The sequence below is a fragment of the Fusarium venenatum genome (assembly GCF_020744135.1).
Source record: "Fusarium venenatum strain MPI-CAGE-CH-0201 chromosome Unknown EDB82scaffold_1, whole genome shotgun sequence".
NCBI lineage: Eukaryota > Fungi > Ascomycota > Sordariomycetes > Hypocreales > Nectriaceae > Fusarium > Fusarium venenatum.
This window is the reverse complement of record NW_027072129.1, coordinates 5,185,530-5,200,926: the sequence shown is the minus strand read 5'-3', so window position 1 is coordinate 5,200,926 and position 15,397 is coordinate 5,185,530. Positions and strand designations below refer to the sequence as shown.

The window sequence follows — 15,397 nt, the reverse complement described above, 5'->3', positions numbered from 1 at the left end:
CTGCCCATCCCATCAAGGACCCGGCCGGAGGACAATCAATCCAGGACTTATTGACTTCCTAGAGCCCGCGAATCAACACTGGTATACGTATCCAGGTCGTTAAGAGAGATGGTTATGACAAACAACCTAATAATGGGGTGAGTGGATGGGGGTCGTCAGGTGTCTAGGTAATTAGAAAATGTGCAAGGCAAGACTAATATGTTATCGCGACTAGAATAATTAAGGTAATCGTTTATCATCATAAGGATCAAGTTTTCTGTAGGTATGACAGTCCGTTGCTCGAATATAGAGAGCGAATAGCTTACTCCAGTTTTCATCCAGTCTCCTCAGTGTCTAGAATACCCAATTCTGTTCATTCCCTTGTTATTATTTCACACGCCATATGATTCCCTGGATGAATAATGTAGGGTGAATCATGTGTCACCAGCCATATGTATATTCGAAGACCATGCCTTGAAGTCCTCACGGTCCCAAGGCATGTGTTTCTCTGTCCAAATGACGTTTGACAGCCACAACTCACAAGCCGAATTCTATTGAGCAGGTTCATTCTTCTTCAAAAAACCCTTAGCTTTGTCCCAAAGCTCCGCCTCCATGTCCCTCTCCACTCGCGTGCCTCGACTGTTGAGCCAGCCCGCGCCAATATTGCCCACAGCTCCCACTCCATTCGGCTTCTGAGATGCCATAATAGGCCCGTTGTTTTCATGCCGTTGAGGGGGAGCAAGATTGACGATACTAGCCTCCTCGAGAGCGAATATTTGACGCTTCATCTTGACGTCGACGGCGTGTAGTGCAGTAAGAAACGAATCTGTCGCTGAGCGGAAAGCATCCTTTTGGGCGGGAGGATCCAGTGATGGTTTAGGAGGTTCAGATGCTGGGTCCTGGGTTTGGTTGGACTCTGGAGTGTGAGGTATTGTGAGTGCGTTGAGGGCTGTGGCAGTGTGCTTCATGAGCTGGACAATTTGTTGATCGACGGCATTAAGCTGTCGGATGTTCTCTTCCACGGTGAAGGGCTCGTTTGCGCGTGACGGTTCGGCGCCTCCCATGTCGACGTCGTTTGGAGAAGACATGTTTGTGTATAGAAAGATGGACTGTAAGCAAACGTGCGATGATGTTGATGTGAATTTTAGTGTTTGCTCTGATGAAAGGCTCTAGAAAAGAGCGGTGCCGTGCGCGTAGCTTAAGTATGTGGTGATATTGGCTCCAAGTTTAAAATGACTTTCAAAAAGTGTGGAAGTTGAGTTTATTCATTCAATTGTCGATAAATAAGAAGTCCAAAGCTTGTATGCAATTGTTGATGTGAGGTTGATGTGAGTTTGAACAAGGTACTATTGACCTACTAATGTACGTACGTGCCCACTGTCACTCAATGCCTGGGCAGATCTGGTTCGCGGGGCAGGCTCAATATTCCTGCTTTAACAGCGCATTCAATTCAGCGGATTGACTAAGACGAACTTGAGATCAATTTTTAACAGGCTGACTAATAATTTTCTTGATTCAATCAAGGAATTGCTGGAAGATAACTTATTCAATTGGTTTGAACTTCTCATGATATCTGCTCGCTTAATCTTCGGCTAATCAGTCGCGCTCTCACAAGCTCCGGCGCGCTTGAGTCTGTTCACACTTGCCTTTCGTAACACTTCGAGGGTGCATAACTCGATATTCTTATCAGAATACGTCTCAATTTTTAAGCGCTTATCAGACTTCTTTCACTGAAATCATCAGTTTTGCGTCGAATTGATCCAGCCCTCCCAAACCCTCAGCAGACGATATCTCAGCATACAAACCACAGTCTGTGGTTTCATCTTACCAACATTTGACGGAAAGTCAGCCATCACCAACACGAAAGCCTCATCATCAGGATATGATCAGTCTTTGAAAGGCTAGGCTGTTTCATCACAAGTGTGCACAAAGGACAGGCGCATTTGAGTGCCTCGCTACTAGGCAGCCTTGATACCGACTGCCTCTGCCTCTTTTCATCATGTCTGCTCCATCGCAAACACCGGGTGCCCCTGCGCCGGGCGCATATCAAGGCCCTGCAGCCACTCCTCCAGCTCCCACGCACACAGGTTCAACCACAACAGGACAAGCAGGCACAGGTACAGGGCCAATGTCAAACCAGAATCTTAATCAAATAGTAAGTCCTTTAAATTTCTTATTCGTCACTTGTCTATGCAGTAATTGCGTGTTGGCCGATCTGCCCACTGTCAGTCTCTATCACTGCCAAGCAGCTGCACAATGACATCTACCTCATGCCTGAGAAGGCAACCTACTAAATCAGTAACAAAAAAAAGTTTGGTGAACTGATTTACCCAAACTACATTGAATCGGCTCCTCGTGTAGCCTCCTCACAGTCACGTTTGCTTAATACACACATCAAACATCAACTCTTTGATGAAGTCATGCCCTTTCATTTTCGTTAATCCCTACCGAAATACCTTGTTAGCTGTTCGTTTTAATCTTGACGGTTTCTTGTATTATCTTTCCTGAACACGTGCCGAGTAACTATGGACTCCCTTCCGAGCTTAAGACTGACTGGTGTTCGTGAACAGGTAACAGATTATCTACTCAAGCGAGGCTTCAATCGCACAGAAGAAGTCTTTCGTCAAGAATCAAAGCATCTCGGCCCCGATGGTAAGCCAATCTATCAACTGGCTAACCTCGGACCAAAGAAGTATCAAAAAGCTTTTGGTCTCCTTCGCGAATGGGTAGAGAATAACCTGGACATCTACAAGGTAAGTCAGGGTCTTTCTTCGGCTCCTGCTTTGCTAACAACCCTAGTTTGAACTGTCCAAATTGCTTTGGCCAGTCTTTGTCTACTCCTTTCTGGAGCTCATCACCCATGCCTATACTGAAGATGCCAAAGCCTTTCTTAGGGATATTGGTCCCAACTTTCAGCCAGTCCATGCAGACGATCTCAAGACGCTTGGTACTATTACACTTGCACAGCACATCAATGAGAATCCCATGACAAAGCTGTACCGGGAGAACAAATATCGAATTCCTCTGAACCAACACGCCAGTGGCGATCTTTTTAACTTCCTGGAACGCGAGTCTGACCAAGGTGGTTCGGTCATCCGACAGCTCTTGGCGACATACTGCCAGATTGACTCTACAGCTCGTGGACCTATCACTCCCTTCAGCTTTGAGGCTGTCTATAGACGCTCAAGAAATACGGAAGTCGAGAGCGTGGATACCAACGAAGGCATCCCAGGTGTCAATATCGGGTTGTCCAACCAGGACATTACGGACCCATCTACTACTTTAAAGCTCGGGCCCTTGCCCATGGACGCAGATCTTCGCGACGATGTGCGTGCAGAGCTTGAGGATGATGAGCGAAGAAACCCACCTCCTCCTGGGAAAGCATCACTAGTGGACGAATTTGACCAGAAGATAAAGCGAGAGGAGAGTGCCGATGCCCCTAGCAGAGCAGAGCTGCCTCTGCCGCCGTCCAGGCCAAGAGATATTATGCTCGAGATGCAAAAGCTCAGAGAGAACCGCGACAGATTCAAGATTGATGGCGCAACAGGAGGTGTGGGTGTACCGATCAGCGCATGCATGTTCACTTTCCACAACACACTTGGAAGGTAAGTAGTCCTGACAAAACGGTGGATAGCCCACACTAACGGATTGCAGTGTTGCCTCTATGGACTTTTCCAACGATGGGCAGCTAGTGGCGGCAGGCACTACTGAGTCTTATATTCGAGTATGGTCGCTAGATGGCAAGGCCCTTCCCACCATGAATCCACATGAGAAGGATGCCAAATTTAACAGCCGCAAGCTCATCGGACACTCCGGCCCTGTGTACGATGTTTCCTTCTCTGACGCCGCGTCAGGACCCCCACAGAAGCTCTTTGGCGACGAAGGCAAGTCAAACCCAGCAATGGACACGCGACCCAAGCTTCTACTATCTGCATCAGCGGATGGCCAGATTCGTCTATGGTCGTTGGAGTCTTGGAGCTGTCTTTGTCTTTACAAGTCTCACGACGGGCCTGTATTCAGAACACTCTGGGGCCCTCACGGGCACTACTTTATCAGTGGAGGGTATGACAAGGCTCTCCGTGTGTGGATGCAAGATCATGCTTCTCCTCAACGACTGTTGGTCGGTCATGATACGGCCATCTCGGCGCTGACATGGCATCCTAACGGTCTTTACGTGTTTTCGGCCTCGGATGAGACCGACAAGTCAATCCGTATGTGGTCTGTGTTGAGCGGCTCTTGCGTGCGTGTCTTTACAGGTCATAACGACTACATCAGCGCCATGGAATGCGCGCCAAATGGCAAGATCCTAGCAAGTGCCGATTGTGCAGGTAACATCTTCTTTTGGGACCTTGCTAAAGGAACACGCATCAAGCGGTCACGTGGTCATGGTAAAGGTGGTATCTGGTCGCTGAGCTTCAGTGTTGAATCCAACGTTCTTGCGTCTGGTGGTCAAGATGGCACAGTTCGACTATGGGATGTCGAACTGCCCGCTGATCCACAAAAGGCCAGCCAGCAGCAGACTGGAAATGACGCGACAACAACGGGAGCGGATGGCACGAATACTGGAGGTGCCGTTGGCGAGGGTTCTCGTGTTGCAGCTGCTACTTCAGGGCAAAGTGGAGGCAGTGGTACAACCGGAACACATAAGAAAAAGAACAAGGAGGTCATGATAACCCCCGACCAAATCAGCGCGTTTCCAACAAAGAAGACGCCAGTGATGAAGGTCAAATTTACACGGATGAACTTGGTAATTGTGGGAGGCTGTTACGACCCCGAGCGTTAGGAGCGAGAGGTTACCGACCCAGTTGCGCTTGAGAAACAACGAAAGCGATTTTTTGCCGCTCAGTTTGGAATAGATCTTGACCTGAGGGCGACAGCTCGCGAATAGCCCGAGGCGAAGACGGACGGAACAAATGGGGTGAATGTGAACAGACAGGCACGGGAAGCATGATCGTGATTCGATCAACCAGAAACAGGCCGTGGCTGTGATGCATTACGTTGCTAGATAGATCCAGGTGAAAGCGTTGCATCCAGGCTTTTTTGAAGAACTAGAATTACAGGTAGCTGATAATTCTTGGCTGATGCTTGAGGCTCTTATAATTTTATTAGGTTACCGTAATAACAGAAATTAACTGATGATACCATTAGTAGTATGTACTCATTTGTCTAATGTGAGCGATTACAAGTAGTGTAAGTTGTGATGAAACGGCACAGCTTGTAGCCTGTTCGATACGTACCTACCGTACGGGGAAGAGTGGAACCGCCTCCGCTGACGTCCGGCTGCGTGGGTGCTTGCTCTCCAAGCTTCCAACCTTCACCTCTCAAGTCACTTCTAACCCCATCTATATATCACGACAGCAGACGCTTAGCTTCAAGTTTCGTGGTCGCATTAATTAGCTATGGATGTCGAAGAGTCGCCCTGGGCCGATTCATCACAGGCTTCGCAACAGGCGTCGCAGCCTGAAGCCTCGGCCTCCGCTTCGCAATCACCTACCCCAGCTCCCGCTTCCTCATCCGCCCCTCGTCCGTCGAGAGGGCCCCGTCGCCTGGTCGCTCAACCCACACGTCTCGAAGCTGTCGACGATCCTCTTGGTCCCCTCGGTGCCGTCCCCGAAGACAATGGTTCCGCTCAGGATGCCCCTCCGGTGCCTCCGCAAAAGGAGCAGATGGTGATTCGTACCACCATGCCTCAACCGCAACAGCAGCGACGACCTGCGGACCCTAACCATATCGACGACGAGGTAAATGACGGTCCAAAGGCTCCTCGCGCACCTCCACCCGTCGAAGCTGCGCAGCCTAGTGCTATAAGGAGCAGCAACCAGCCTAGTGTTAGCATTGAACAGGCCGCCAAGCCTACTTTCCAGATTTACGTTGGTGATCCTCACAAAGTCGGCGATTTGACTAGTTCTCATATCGTCTACTCTGTCAGAACCAAGGTACAAACCCCGAATATTCAATTGCCTCAATTGAGACTGACCTAGAAACAGACCACTTCTAAGGGATACAAGCAACCCGAGTTCGAAGTCAAACGCCGATACCGTGATTTCCTGTGGCTCTATAATACTCTCCACGGTAATAACCCTGGCATCGTCGTCCCACCACCCCCGGACAAGCAGGCTGTTGGTCGCTTTGACAGTAACTTTGTTGAAAGCCGCCGAGCCGCACTCGAGAAAATGCTCAACAAGACCGCGATACACCCCACGCTACAGCACGACCCCGATCTGAAGCTTTTCTTGGAAAGCGAGACCTTTAATGTGGATATCAAGCACAAGGAAAGGAGAGATCCTATTCCCACCGAGAGCAAGGGCGTACTGGGTTCTTTGGGTATCAATGTTGGAGGCGGCAACAAGTTTGTGGAGCAGGATGATTGGTTCCACGACCGTAAAGTCTATCTTGACGCCCTCGAGAACCAGCTCAAGGGTCTACTTAAAGCAATGGAGACTATGGTTGGGCAGCGCAAGATGATGGCTGAGGCAGCTGGTGACTTTTCGGCTTCCCTTCATGCGCTCTCTACTGTGGAGCTGTCCCCATCACTATCAGGTCCTCTTGATGCTCTCTCTGAGCTCCAGCTTACTATTCGAGATGTCTACGATCGTCAGGCCCAACAGGATGTTCTGACATTTGGAATTATTCTTGAGGAGTACATTCGTCTCATTGGTTCAGTCAAGATGGCATTCAGCCAGCGACAAAAGGCTTTCTATTCATGGCACACTGCTGAATCAGAACTGCAAAAGAAGAAGGCTACTCAGGATAAGCTGCTGAGGCAAGGAAAGAGTCAGCAAGACCGACTCAATCAAATGAGTGCCGAAGTGGGCGAGTCAGAGCGCAAGGTACACCAAGCTAGGCTCCTGTTCGAGGATATGGGACGACTGATGAGGAGCGAACTCGACCGATTTGAGAAGGAGAAGGTGGAAGACTTTAAAAGCGGAGTTGAGACATTCCTCGAGAGTGCAGTTGAAGCACAAAAGGAAGTAAGTTAACAACATCGCGCATGTGAGAAGAGTGCTGACAGTCATAGCTTATCGAGAAGTGGGAAACCTTTTTGATGCAACTTGACGCTGAAGACGACGAGTCAGTGTTTTATAGACCACCAGTATACCAGCAGCAACAGCAAAAAGGGGGTGATACTGCCGTCGACCGTGCTCGAGCAAGGATAGACGAAGACTCTGATTAGGTTCATGTGAGCCCTCTGTCCCTAGCGCCTTGCTACAGTTCTGTCTCTTGGGAATGAAGTCGAAGAGAAGACGGAAGGGTCATATTCACACCTATGGGGTCGTTTGATTATTGATCAATTCGAGAATCGTGGGCACGTGTTTTTATATCTTACAAGCCTCGGGGGCCGTCAACTGTTGTACATATCAAACCACCCCCATCCACCTCATGCTTCCAATTCTCGGACCTTGCCAGTAGTAATTTATACAAGACACATTTATACCCTTTGAAGAATCTGGGTAGAGAATAATGTTGCGGTGGTCATTCCTCCTCTGTTTAGTTCCAATATAATTTCGTTTACTTTCTCTTCTTGGCCTGCTTCTTGGGACCTGAATCTCTCATAGTGTTTGCATCTTGTGCTGGCGCATATCCAGTGATAAGATCCGCATAACTTCCGTCCGCATCCTCGGCAGCCTCGGCATTCTCTCCGCCTTCCTCGGTGCTAGAGGCATCGTAGGCACGGCCGTAACGCTCTCGGAAAGCAGCCAATCTACCAGCCTCATCGAGCTCGACGTTCTTGAGTGACTTCTCGGATGGCTGCCACAGCAGTGTGTTGCGTGTGTCCTTGGCGGCGCGGTAGATGGGCAGTGGTGAGGTAGTTCGCATGGTGTATGCGGAGCCGTCTGACAGCGTGACGAGCTGGGTAAATGTGTAGGGTCGACGAGGTCGGGGAATGAAGGTCGCATGACGGACTTGGCCAAGGGATAAGCGGCTTGGTGAATATGATGATGTTGACAGCGTTGTTCGGATAGGCGACAGGGTCGCTGGTGAGACGGAGAATTTGGCCATTTTGATATAAAGTGCTGCTGCGAGCGAGGCCGGAGGACACGAATTAGCGGCCCTGGCTATGGGATATAGAACGATTGACTGCCGTTTGGCTGGTGATACAGCTTTAGATCGACTTGAAGTTGATCGGTAAAATTTAGGATGCGAGGTCCGAAGGCGGGTACCACCAGGCAGGGGTTCGGAAGCTTATCGATAAGAAAATGGCAATTGTTGCTCGTCATTTCGAGACTGGCGTCGGAGTCCTAAGCTTGCGAAACGAGTGAAATAAAACGTGCCTTTCTTCTTTCGATCGCAGAGAGGATCCAGAGCGATCAATACGGTTCCCGCAAGTACATTTGTTGATAATGCGCTGTGTTGGGCAATGAAGAGCTCCCTAGCGCTGCGCAATGGCGCTGCGACAGCACTTGTCATGACGAGAGGCGGGACAAGAGGGTTGGGCTCTCTACGGAATGTTGAACGTTGGAGAAGGTCTTTAGTGGGACGTGAAGGCTATGAGATACCTTCTGGGTCAATATCAAGGTCTTATTCGTACCAATGGCCTATTCAGAGTGAGCTCTCATCGTCCTTATTGATACTCTAGCTAATGATGTGTACTATAGATAGAAGAAATCACACTTCCACCTCAAAACCATGGCATACATCACCAGCCACTCCTCCGACCGTTCATCCGACCAAACAAGTTCCTCTCCCCGAACAGCTCCGCTCTATAATGCGTCTTCTCCCCCACAGTGTGGTGGTATGCACGTCCAACCAACCTGACGATGGCCCACGGGCCATGACAATGTCATCGTTTACCTCTCTTACACTTACACCGACACCTCTTGTTAACTTCAACATTGCGATACCGAGCAGAACGCTGGATGCTATAAGAGCGAGCGGGGAGTTTAACGTGCACGTTCTCTCTGGGGATGAGCGGGGCGCAAGTGTAGCGAGTCACTTTACAAAGGGTAATGTTGGCGGGCATGCATTCCAAGGGCTTGATTATACTCAAAACGGTGATGAAGCACCTATTTTGAAAGAGGAGGGCGTCATGTTTGCACTACGGTGTAGGGTGCTAAAGGATGCACCTGAAGAGGGTCTTATGAGAGTGAGAGATCATGTCATTGTGGTTGGAGAGGTGGTGGAGATGGTGAGAGTTGAAAAAGAAGAGGATGAGGATTTTGGACTTGTGTATGCGGATAGGAAATATAGACAGGTTGGAGGAGTGTTGGAGATGTAAATGATATATCAAAAGCTGGTATAAGAGTATGATGTTAGACTGTAAGCTGTGTGTAACGATATAGGGTAGGGTGGAGAGCAAGGAGTTATCGTACGCTTCTCGAAGGTTCACGATGTATGATTATGAGAGATGTATTATCGAATTGTACGAATATTCCCCATCGTGAAATTTTGGGCTGGTTTCTATTCATGTCGGCTGCTATCATCATGATTGTTGGATCTGGAAACCAGCAGGGGCAATTACGGAAACTCCCAGTTACGGCAATTAAGCCTTGGGTGTCAGATCTTGATGTTCTGGGCTCTAGGCAATCTCAAGTCTCCTGCAGCCCGCCTCATTTTTGGCCCCCATTGGTACCTCAACCGTCTGTACTCAGCCTTGTTAGTTTCGATAACAAATCTTATTGGTTTATGCATAAATTGCAACGGCCCAGCACAGCTACAGCCCAACTTGTTATGATTGACGGGCCTCAATTGGATCCATTTTCAAGCAAAACCGCCAGGCAACACAATCATCCGCCTGTCTGGATGGCTAGAAGATTCGACCAGATCGAGGGGTCGTCTTTTTTGCCGGGGAAAGGAAGCGGTGGACCTTGCTAGAAAGTCTAGGAACATGAAGAACAGGGGTCCTTTTCAGCCTCGAATGAGGGGTTGTCTTGTAGACCCTCGACTACTCGAAGACAAAACAATAACGATAATGAGGCTCTTCTGCTACTGACAAACAATGAACGGAATTCGCCATCACAGAAAATTTGGATGAATCATGTAGATCGGTGAAATCTCTGTTCCCGCTATCGTGATAGTCTAATATTTGATTCGGGAGCTTGTGGTACTTGAATTCGCAAAAGATGAACATTCTGAGGCGATGCATTTAAAAACGTGGAAGACTCTAGCAAAGTCTGGCCAATCAATCGAGATCGTACTAGACAAACGTGGACTTTGCCGCCTAGTCCCTTGATACATTTTTTTGGAGTAAGCGTATACGTACCATCCCATTCACTGTAAAGCGCAAAGATGAGAGGATACAATGGATGGAAGGCAAATGGAATGGAGACCAGACAAGTCAGAGAAGAGGCAAACTGCAGTGATAGCGTTGGCCACTTGCCGTAGTGCGTGTAAAAGTCGGGCGGTTGCTATGGCTGCCTTCCAGTGCCCCTCAGTACCAGTAAAACATGGGTAACGGAAGGCGGGGGAAGGCAGCTGTAGGCGGCGCTAGGTGGACTCTGGGGCCGTGGAATCTCATGGAACCCTTCACATTGGGAGAACCAGATGGAAGGAAGGAGGGGCCGGCCGCCAGCCTACATATTTTTCTTGTACTGCCTCTGCTTCGACCTTTCTTCCCTTTCTCTCCAAACATCACATCTCTCTCACGCTTTTGAACATTCTCCTTTTCTCTCTCACCAGGAGATTCACTCAACTTTAGACGAGCAATCTTGTCTTTAGCCTTTTCCTTTTTGTAACGAATATCTCAAGGTACGTCTTTGCCGTTGCGTCCCCCGCTACACATCTATCAGCCTTGCACGCAGCTTGCTTAGAATTCTTCTTCACCATTCTTTGGTAAACCTCTGTTGCAGCTCAAATAGCTTCAGAATCTTCCAGCAGACTACTGTTTATTAGATTCGCTATTTCTGCTTACGCTGGTGGTTCCTGGTGAAGTTCGATTTCTAGAGCTTTCTGTACCCCTCCATTCTGCCCACCTCACCGACCAAACTTTTACAATTATAAATTCAATTCTTATTCCAGTTTCTAACGTCTTTAACAGTCACGAATTCCCTTTGATACCCGACACCATGTCTGAGACTTTCGAGTTCCAGGCTGAGATCTCTCAGCTTCTCTCTCTTATCATCAACACCGTCTACTCCAACAAGGAGATCTTCCTCCGAGAGCTTGTCTCCAACGCCTCCGATGCCCTAGACAAGATCCGATACAAGTCCCTTGCGGACCCTAGCCAGCTTGAGTCTGGCAAGGACCTCCGAATCGACATCATCCCCGACAAGGCCAACAAGACCCTTACCATCCGGGATACCGGTATTGGTATGACCAAGGCTGTAAGTTGAACCGCCTACTAGTTGCCTGTTACAGTACTAACGATAAGCAGGACCTTGTCAACAACCTGGGTACGATCGCCCGCTCCGGTACCAAGCAGTTCATGGAGGCCCTCACTGCCGGTGCCGATGTTTCCATGATTGGTCAGTTCGGTGTCGGTTTCTACTCCGCCTACCTTGTTGCCGACCGTGTCACCGTCATCTCCAAGAACAACGATGACGAGCAGTACATCTGGGAGTCCAGCGCTGGTGGTACTTTCTCTATCACCGAGGACACCGACAGCGAGCAGCTCGGCCGCGGTACCTCCATCATCCTCCACCTCAAGGAGGAGCAGACCGACTACCTGAACGAGAGCAAGATCAAGGAGGTCATCAAGAAGCACTCCGAGTTCATCTCTTACCCCATCTACCTCCACGTCGAGAAGGAGACCGAGAAGGAGGTCCCCGATGAGGAGGCCGAGGAGGTCACCGAGGAGGGTGATGACAAGAAGCCCAAGATCGAGGAGGTCGATGATGATGAGGAGGAGAAGAAGCCCAAGACCAAGAAGATCAAGGAGACCAAGATCGAGGAGGAGGAGCTCAACAAGCAGAAGCCCATCTGGACTCGCAACCCTCAGGACATCTCCCAAGAGGAGTATGCTTCCTTCTACAAGTCCCTCTCCAACGACTGGGAGGACCACCTTGCTGTCAAGCACTTCTCCGTTGAGGGTCAGCTCGAGTTCCGTGCCATCCTCTTCGTTCCCAAGCGCGCTCCCTTTGATCTCTTTGAGACCAAGAAGACCAAGAACAACATCAAGCTCTACGTCCGCCGTGTCTTCATCACCGACGATGCTACCGACCTCATCCCTGAGTGGCTCGGCTTCGTCAAGGGTGTTGTCGACTCTGAGGATCTCCCCCTCAACCTGTCTCGTGAGACTCTCCAGCAGAACAAGATCATGAAGGTCATCAAGAAGAACATCGTCAAGAAGTCTCTTGAGCTCTTCCAGGAGATCGCCGAGGACAAGGAGCAGTTCGACAAGTTCTACAGCGCCTTTTCCAAGAACCTCAAGCTTGGTATCCACGAGGACTCCCAGAACCGATCCATCCTTGCCAAGCTCCTCCGATTCAACTCCACCAAGTCTGGTGATGAGCTTACCTCCCTCACCGACTACGTCACTCGCATGCCCGAGCACCAGAACAACATGTACTACATCACTGGCGAGTCCATCAACGCTGTTTCCAAGTCTCCCTTCCTTGACGCTCTCCGCGAGAAGGGCTTCGAGGTTCTGTTCCTCGTTGACCCCATTGATGAGTACGCCATGACTCAGCTCAAGGAGTTCGAGGGCAAGAAGCTTGTCGACATCACCAAGGACTTTGAGCTCGAGGAGACCGAGGAGGAGAAGAAGGCCCGTGAGGAGGAGGAGAAGGAGTACGAGAACCTTGCCAAGTCTCTCAAGAACGTCCTCGGCGACAAGGTCGAGAAGGTTGTCGTCTCTCACAAGCTCGGCTCCTCTCCTTGCGCTATCCGAACTGGTCAGTTCGGTTGGTCCGCCAACATGGAGCGTATCATGAAGGCTCAGGCCCTCCGTGACACCTCCATGTCCAGCTACATGTCCTCCAAGAAGACTTTCGAGATCTCTCCCAAGTCTGCTATCGTCCAGGAGCTCAAGAAGAAGGTTGAGAACGACGGTGAGAATGACCGCACTGTCAAGTCCATCGTTCAGCTCCTCTTCGAGACCTCTCTCCTTGTCTCTGGCTTCACCATTGAGGAGCCTGCTGGTTTCGCCGACCGCATCCACAAGCTTGTCCAGCTCGGCCTCAACATTGAGGAGGATGACTCCGCTCCTGCTGATGCTGATGCTACCGACGCCCCTGTCGCTGCCGCCGCGGGTGACAGCGCCATGGAGGAGGTCGACTAAACGATCAATGCATTCTAAACGGGATACCATAAAAAGTCAACGGAGTTGAAGGGTTTCGGTTTTTATGAGCAACAAGGTCTTTGTTTTCTGGTTTTTATGCGGACTTGTCGGATTTGAGCAGCCGCCTTATCTGCCATAATTCCTCAGTTCTAGAAGTAGGACGAGGTGTAACTCTAGTTAGCTCTATGATCACGAGAGAGATGAAGTAGATGCGAAATGGAAATGGTATAGAACAACTTGTGAATCATTGTGACTGAACCTGGCTATGACTGTACATTCATCTATTAACTGCAGGTACTTGAGTTGACTGGTTGAACTTCCCAACCTTTTGAATTTCGGATCTATGGTAGTCGGGTCGGCAATACAGTCTTGGACATGATCGCCGGAATACTACATCAGACCCAGATATTCCCCCGCATATTGGACTCGGCTGTTGCAGAAAGAGCAGTCGGTTCGGCTCAATCCTTGTATGGTGGACTTGGTGCGACTATAAAGCCGTTGAATTCTGTGCTGTACTCACCGTTATTGTCTAGATAGTTTGTAGACACCAATAGCCAACTATGCAGATGGGCGCCTTTAACGTTTTGGCCGTCCTCTCAGGTCTGGCCGTTGCACTGGCTAGTGATATTTGCGCTGCAAGTCTAAAAGTCAAGACTCAAAACGGTGTGCTGGAAGGTTTCAAAGACGACTCCTCCAACGTTGCCCAGTTTCTCGGTATTCCTTATGGTGAACATCGACGATGGGAGCCAGCCATACCTAGTGGCCATTTCGGAACACTCAAGGCTACATCGTTTGGTCCTAATTGTGCTCAGAGTGAACCTGGTGTTGGCGGTCCTTGGGCTCCCGAGTTTCTCATCAAGCATAACAGCACGAGCGAGAGTTGTCTTTTCCTGAATGTCTGGGCGCCGGAGCAGGCCCTTTGCCCCAAAGCGAAACTGCTTCCTGTGATTGTTTGGATCCATGGAGGAGGTTTCGCATCGGTATGTGTTGCATTCTACGTGAGATGGCTTGATCTAATAAGTGCAGGGCGGTGGTGATATTGTTTATCAGATCCCCAAGAACTGGGTTGAGAGAAGTCAAAAGCACATTGTTGTCAGCATCAAGTATGTCATCGCTCACTCTCACAAGTTGTATACTAATCGCTCTGCTACTTAGTTACCGTCTCGGAGTTTTTGGCTTCCCCAATGCCCCCAGTCTTAACCCTAAACAGCAGAACTTGGGATTCCTTGACCAACGTCTCGCAGTCAAATGGGTCAACGACAACATATCGCGCTTCGGTGGTGATCCCAAACGTATTATTCTCTGGGGCCAGAGCGCCGGCGCCGCTTCTGTGGCATTCTACCAGTATGCGTATCCCCACACTCCCATCGCTGCTGGATACATTGAGGACTCGGGATCTGCTTTCCTCGGGTTGAGGGGAAATGATGACACGAAGAGCAACTTTACTTCGCTTGCCAAATCGTTCGGATGCAGGCGTGACTATGTTGAGTGTCTACGACGTGTTCCTTTCAAGGATCTCCAGAGACATGTCGAGGAAGCAAAGACTATGAGCTTTGTCCCTGTTGTTGATGAACGGACTGTGTTCTCCGACTACACTGACAAAATCCCCAATGTTGCCAAACTTGTAAGTTGACCTCAGCCTCCTGTCTATCAATACTGACCGTCTCATCAGCCTACGATCATTGGAACAAACCGAGACGAAGGAGACCTGACTGACCCTCCAGCGCAAGGAGACCAGTCTTCGGATCAAGCCAAGCCCGATAATACCTTCCACTGCCCGGCGCACTACGAGACTATCCTTCGATCTTCAGCAGGCGCAAACACATGGCGATATATGTATTCCCCCAACTTTACCAACATTATGCCTGGAGGAGAGGGTGCGTTCCACAGCGCCGAGCTACCACTGATCATGGGAACTCATGACGAAGCCCGTGGAAAGTCAAGCAAGTTTGAGTACGAGGTCAGCCACGCTATGCAGGATTATTGGCTTGCTTTTGCGCAGGATCCTTCTGCGGGTTTGACACGGAAGGGATGGAAACCGACGCCAAAGACAGGAGTTCAACAGGGGATTGCCTTTGGGTCAGACAATAAGGTTGTTGTGAAGCCATATGTCTGGACTAGCATGGAGACTGGATGTAGCAAAGCTGGTGCTAAGTAGTAGATAGTACGGGTGCAATCAGTCTAATGCCTAGTGGTTGGACATAAACCTGATATCTGGCAAACATACATACTTGTAGGTATATAGTGCAATTCAATACATAG

General features: G+C 49.6%; 7 protein-coding genes across 7 annotated transcripts; 5 read left to right on the top strand and 2 right to left on the bottom strand.

The window, feature by feature from the left end:
* Positions 1 to 180: 180 nt before the first annotated feature.
* On the bottom strand, positions 181 to 1,489 carry EDB82DRAFT_486967 (mediator complex, subunit Med11). The gene has a single exon (XM_025730469.2). The coding sequence runs from the start codon at positions 1,065 to 1,067 to the stop codon at positions 531 to 533; it is 537 nt and encodes a 178-aa protein (XP_025589591.1). The 5' UTR covers positions 1,068 to 1,489; the 3' UTR covers positions 181 to 530.
* A 53-nt stretch (positions 1,490 to 1,542) lies between these two features.
* On the top strand, positions 1,543 to 5,126 carry EDB82DRAFT_486965 (WD40-repeat-containing domain protein). The gene is made up of 4 exons (XM_065608295.1): positions 1,543 to 2,134; positions 2,550 to 2,732; positions 2,779 to 3,584; positions 3,634 to 5,126. Exons 1-4 carry the CDS (start codon positions 1,979 to 1,981, stop codon positions 4,760 to 4,762), a joined length of 2,274 nt encoding a protein of 757 aa, XP_065465603.1. The 5' UTR covers positions 1,543 to 1,978; the 3' UTR covers positions 4,763 to 5,126.
* Positions 5,127 to 5,378: 252 nt separating this feature from the next.
* Positions 5,379 to 7,153, top strand: EDB82DRAFT_520521 (Vps5 C terminal like-domain-containing protein; the record flags this gene model as incomplete). The annotated part of the gene is made up of 3 exons (XM_025730471.1): positions 5,379 to 5,915; positions 5,967 to 6,950; positions 6,998 to 7,153. 3 exons carry the CDS (start codon positions 5,379 to 5,381, stop codon positions 7,151 to 7,153), a joined length of 1,677 nt encoding a protein of 558 aa, XP_025589593.1.
* A 70-nt stretch (positions 7,154 to 7,223) lies between these two features.
* Positions 7,224 to 8,152, bottom strand: EDB82DRAFT_50400 (mitochondrial 54S ribosomal protein bL31m). Its single transcript, XM_025730472.2, has one exon. The coding sequence runs from the start codon at positions 7,978 to 7,980 to the stop codon at positions 7,489 to 7,491; it is 492 nt and encodes a 163-aa protein (XP_025589594.1). The 5' UTR covers positions 7,981 to 8,152; the 3' UTR covers positions 7,224 to 7,488.
* A 45-nt stretch (positions 8,153 to 8,197) lies between these two features.
* EDB82DRAFT_486961 (flavin reductase like domain-containing protein) lies at positions 8,198 to 9,409 on the top strand. The gene is made up of 2 exons (XM_025730473.2): positions 8,198 to 8,525; positions 8,577 to 9,409. The coding sequence occupies exons 1-2, from the start codon at positions 8,339 to 8,341 to the stop codon at positions 9,194 to 9,196; spliced, it is 807 nt and encodes a 268-aa protein (XP_025589595.2). The 5' UTR covers positions 8,198 to 8,338; the 3' UTR covers positions 9,197 to 9,409.
* A 1,479-nt stretch (positions 9,410 to 10,888) lies between these two features.
* Positions 10,889 to 13,589, top strand: EDB82DRAFT_50288 (Hsp90 protein-domain-containing protein). Its single transcript, XM_025730474.2, has 2 exons — positions 10,889 to 11,240; positions 11,291 to 13,589. The coding sequence occupies exons 1-2, from the start codon at positions 10,983 to 10,985 to the stop codon at positions 13,133 to 13,135; spliced, it is 2,103 nt and encodes a 700-aa protein (XP_025589596.1). The 5' UTR covers positions 10,889 to 10,982; the 3' UTR covers positions 13,136 to 13,589.
* A 106-nt stretch (positions 13,590 to 13,695) lies between these two features.
* Positions 13,696 to 15,293, top strand: EDB82DRAFT_471252 (Alpha/Beta hydrolase protein; the record flags this gene model as incomplete). Its single annotated transcript, XM_025730477.1, has 4 exons — positions 13,696 to 14,115; positions 14,162 to 14,238; positions 14,291 to 14,759; positions 14,808 to 15,293. The coding sequence occupies 4 exons, from the start codon at positions 13,696 to 13,698 to the stop codon at positions 15,291 to 15,293; spliced, it is 1,452 nt and encodes a 483-aa protein (XP_025589598.1).
* Between the last annotated feature and the right edge of the window lie 104 nt (positions 15,294 to 15,397).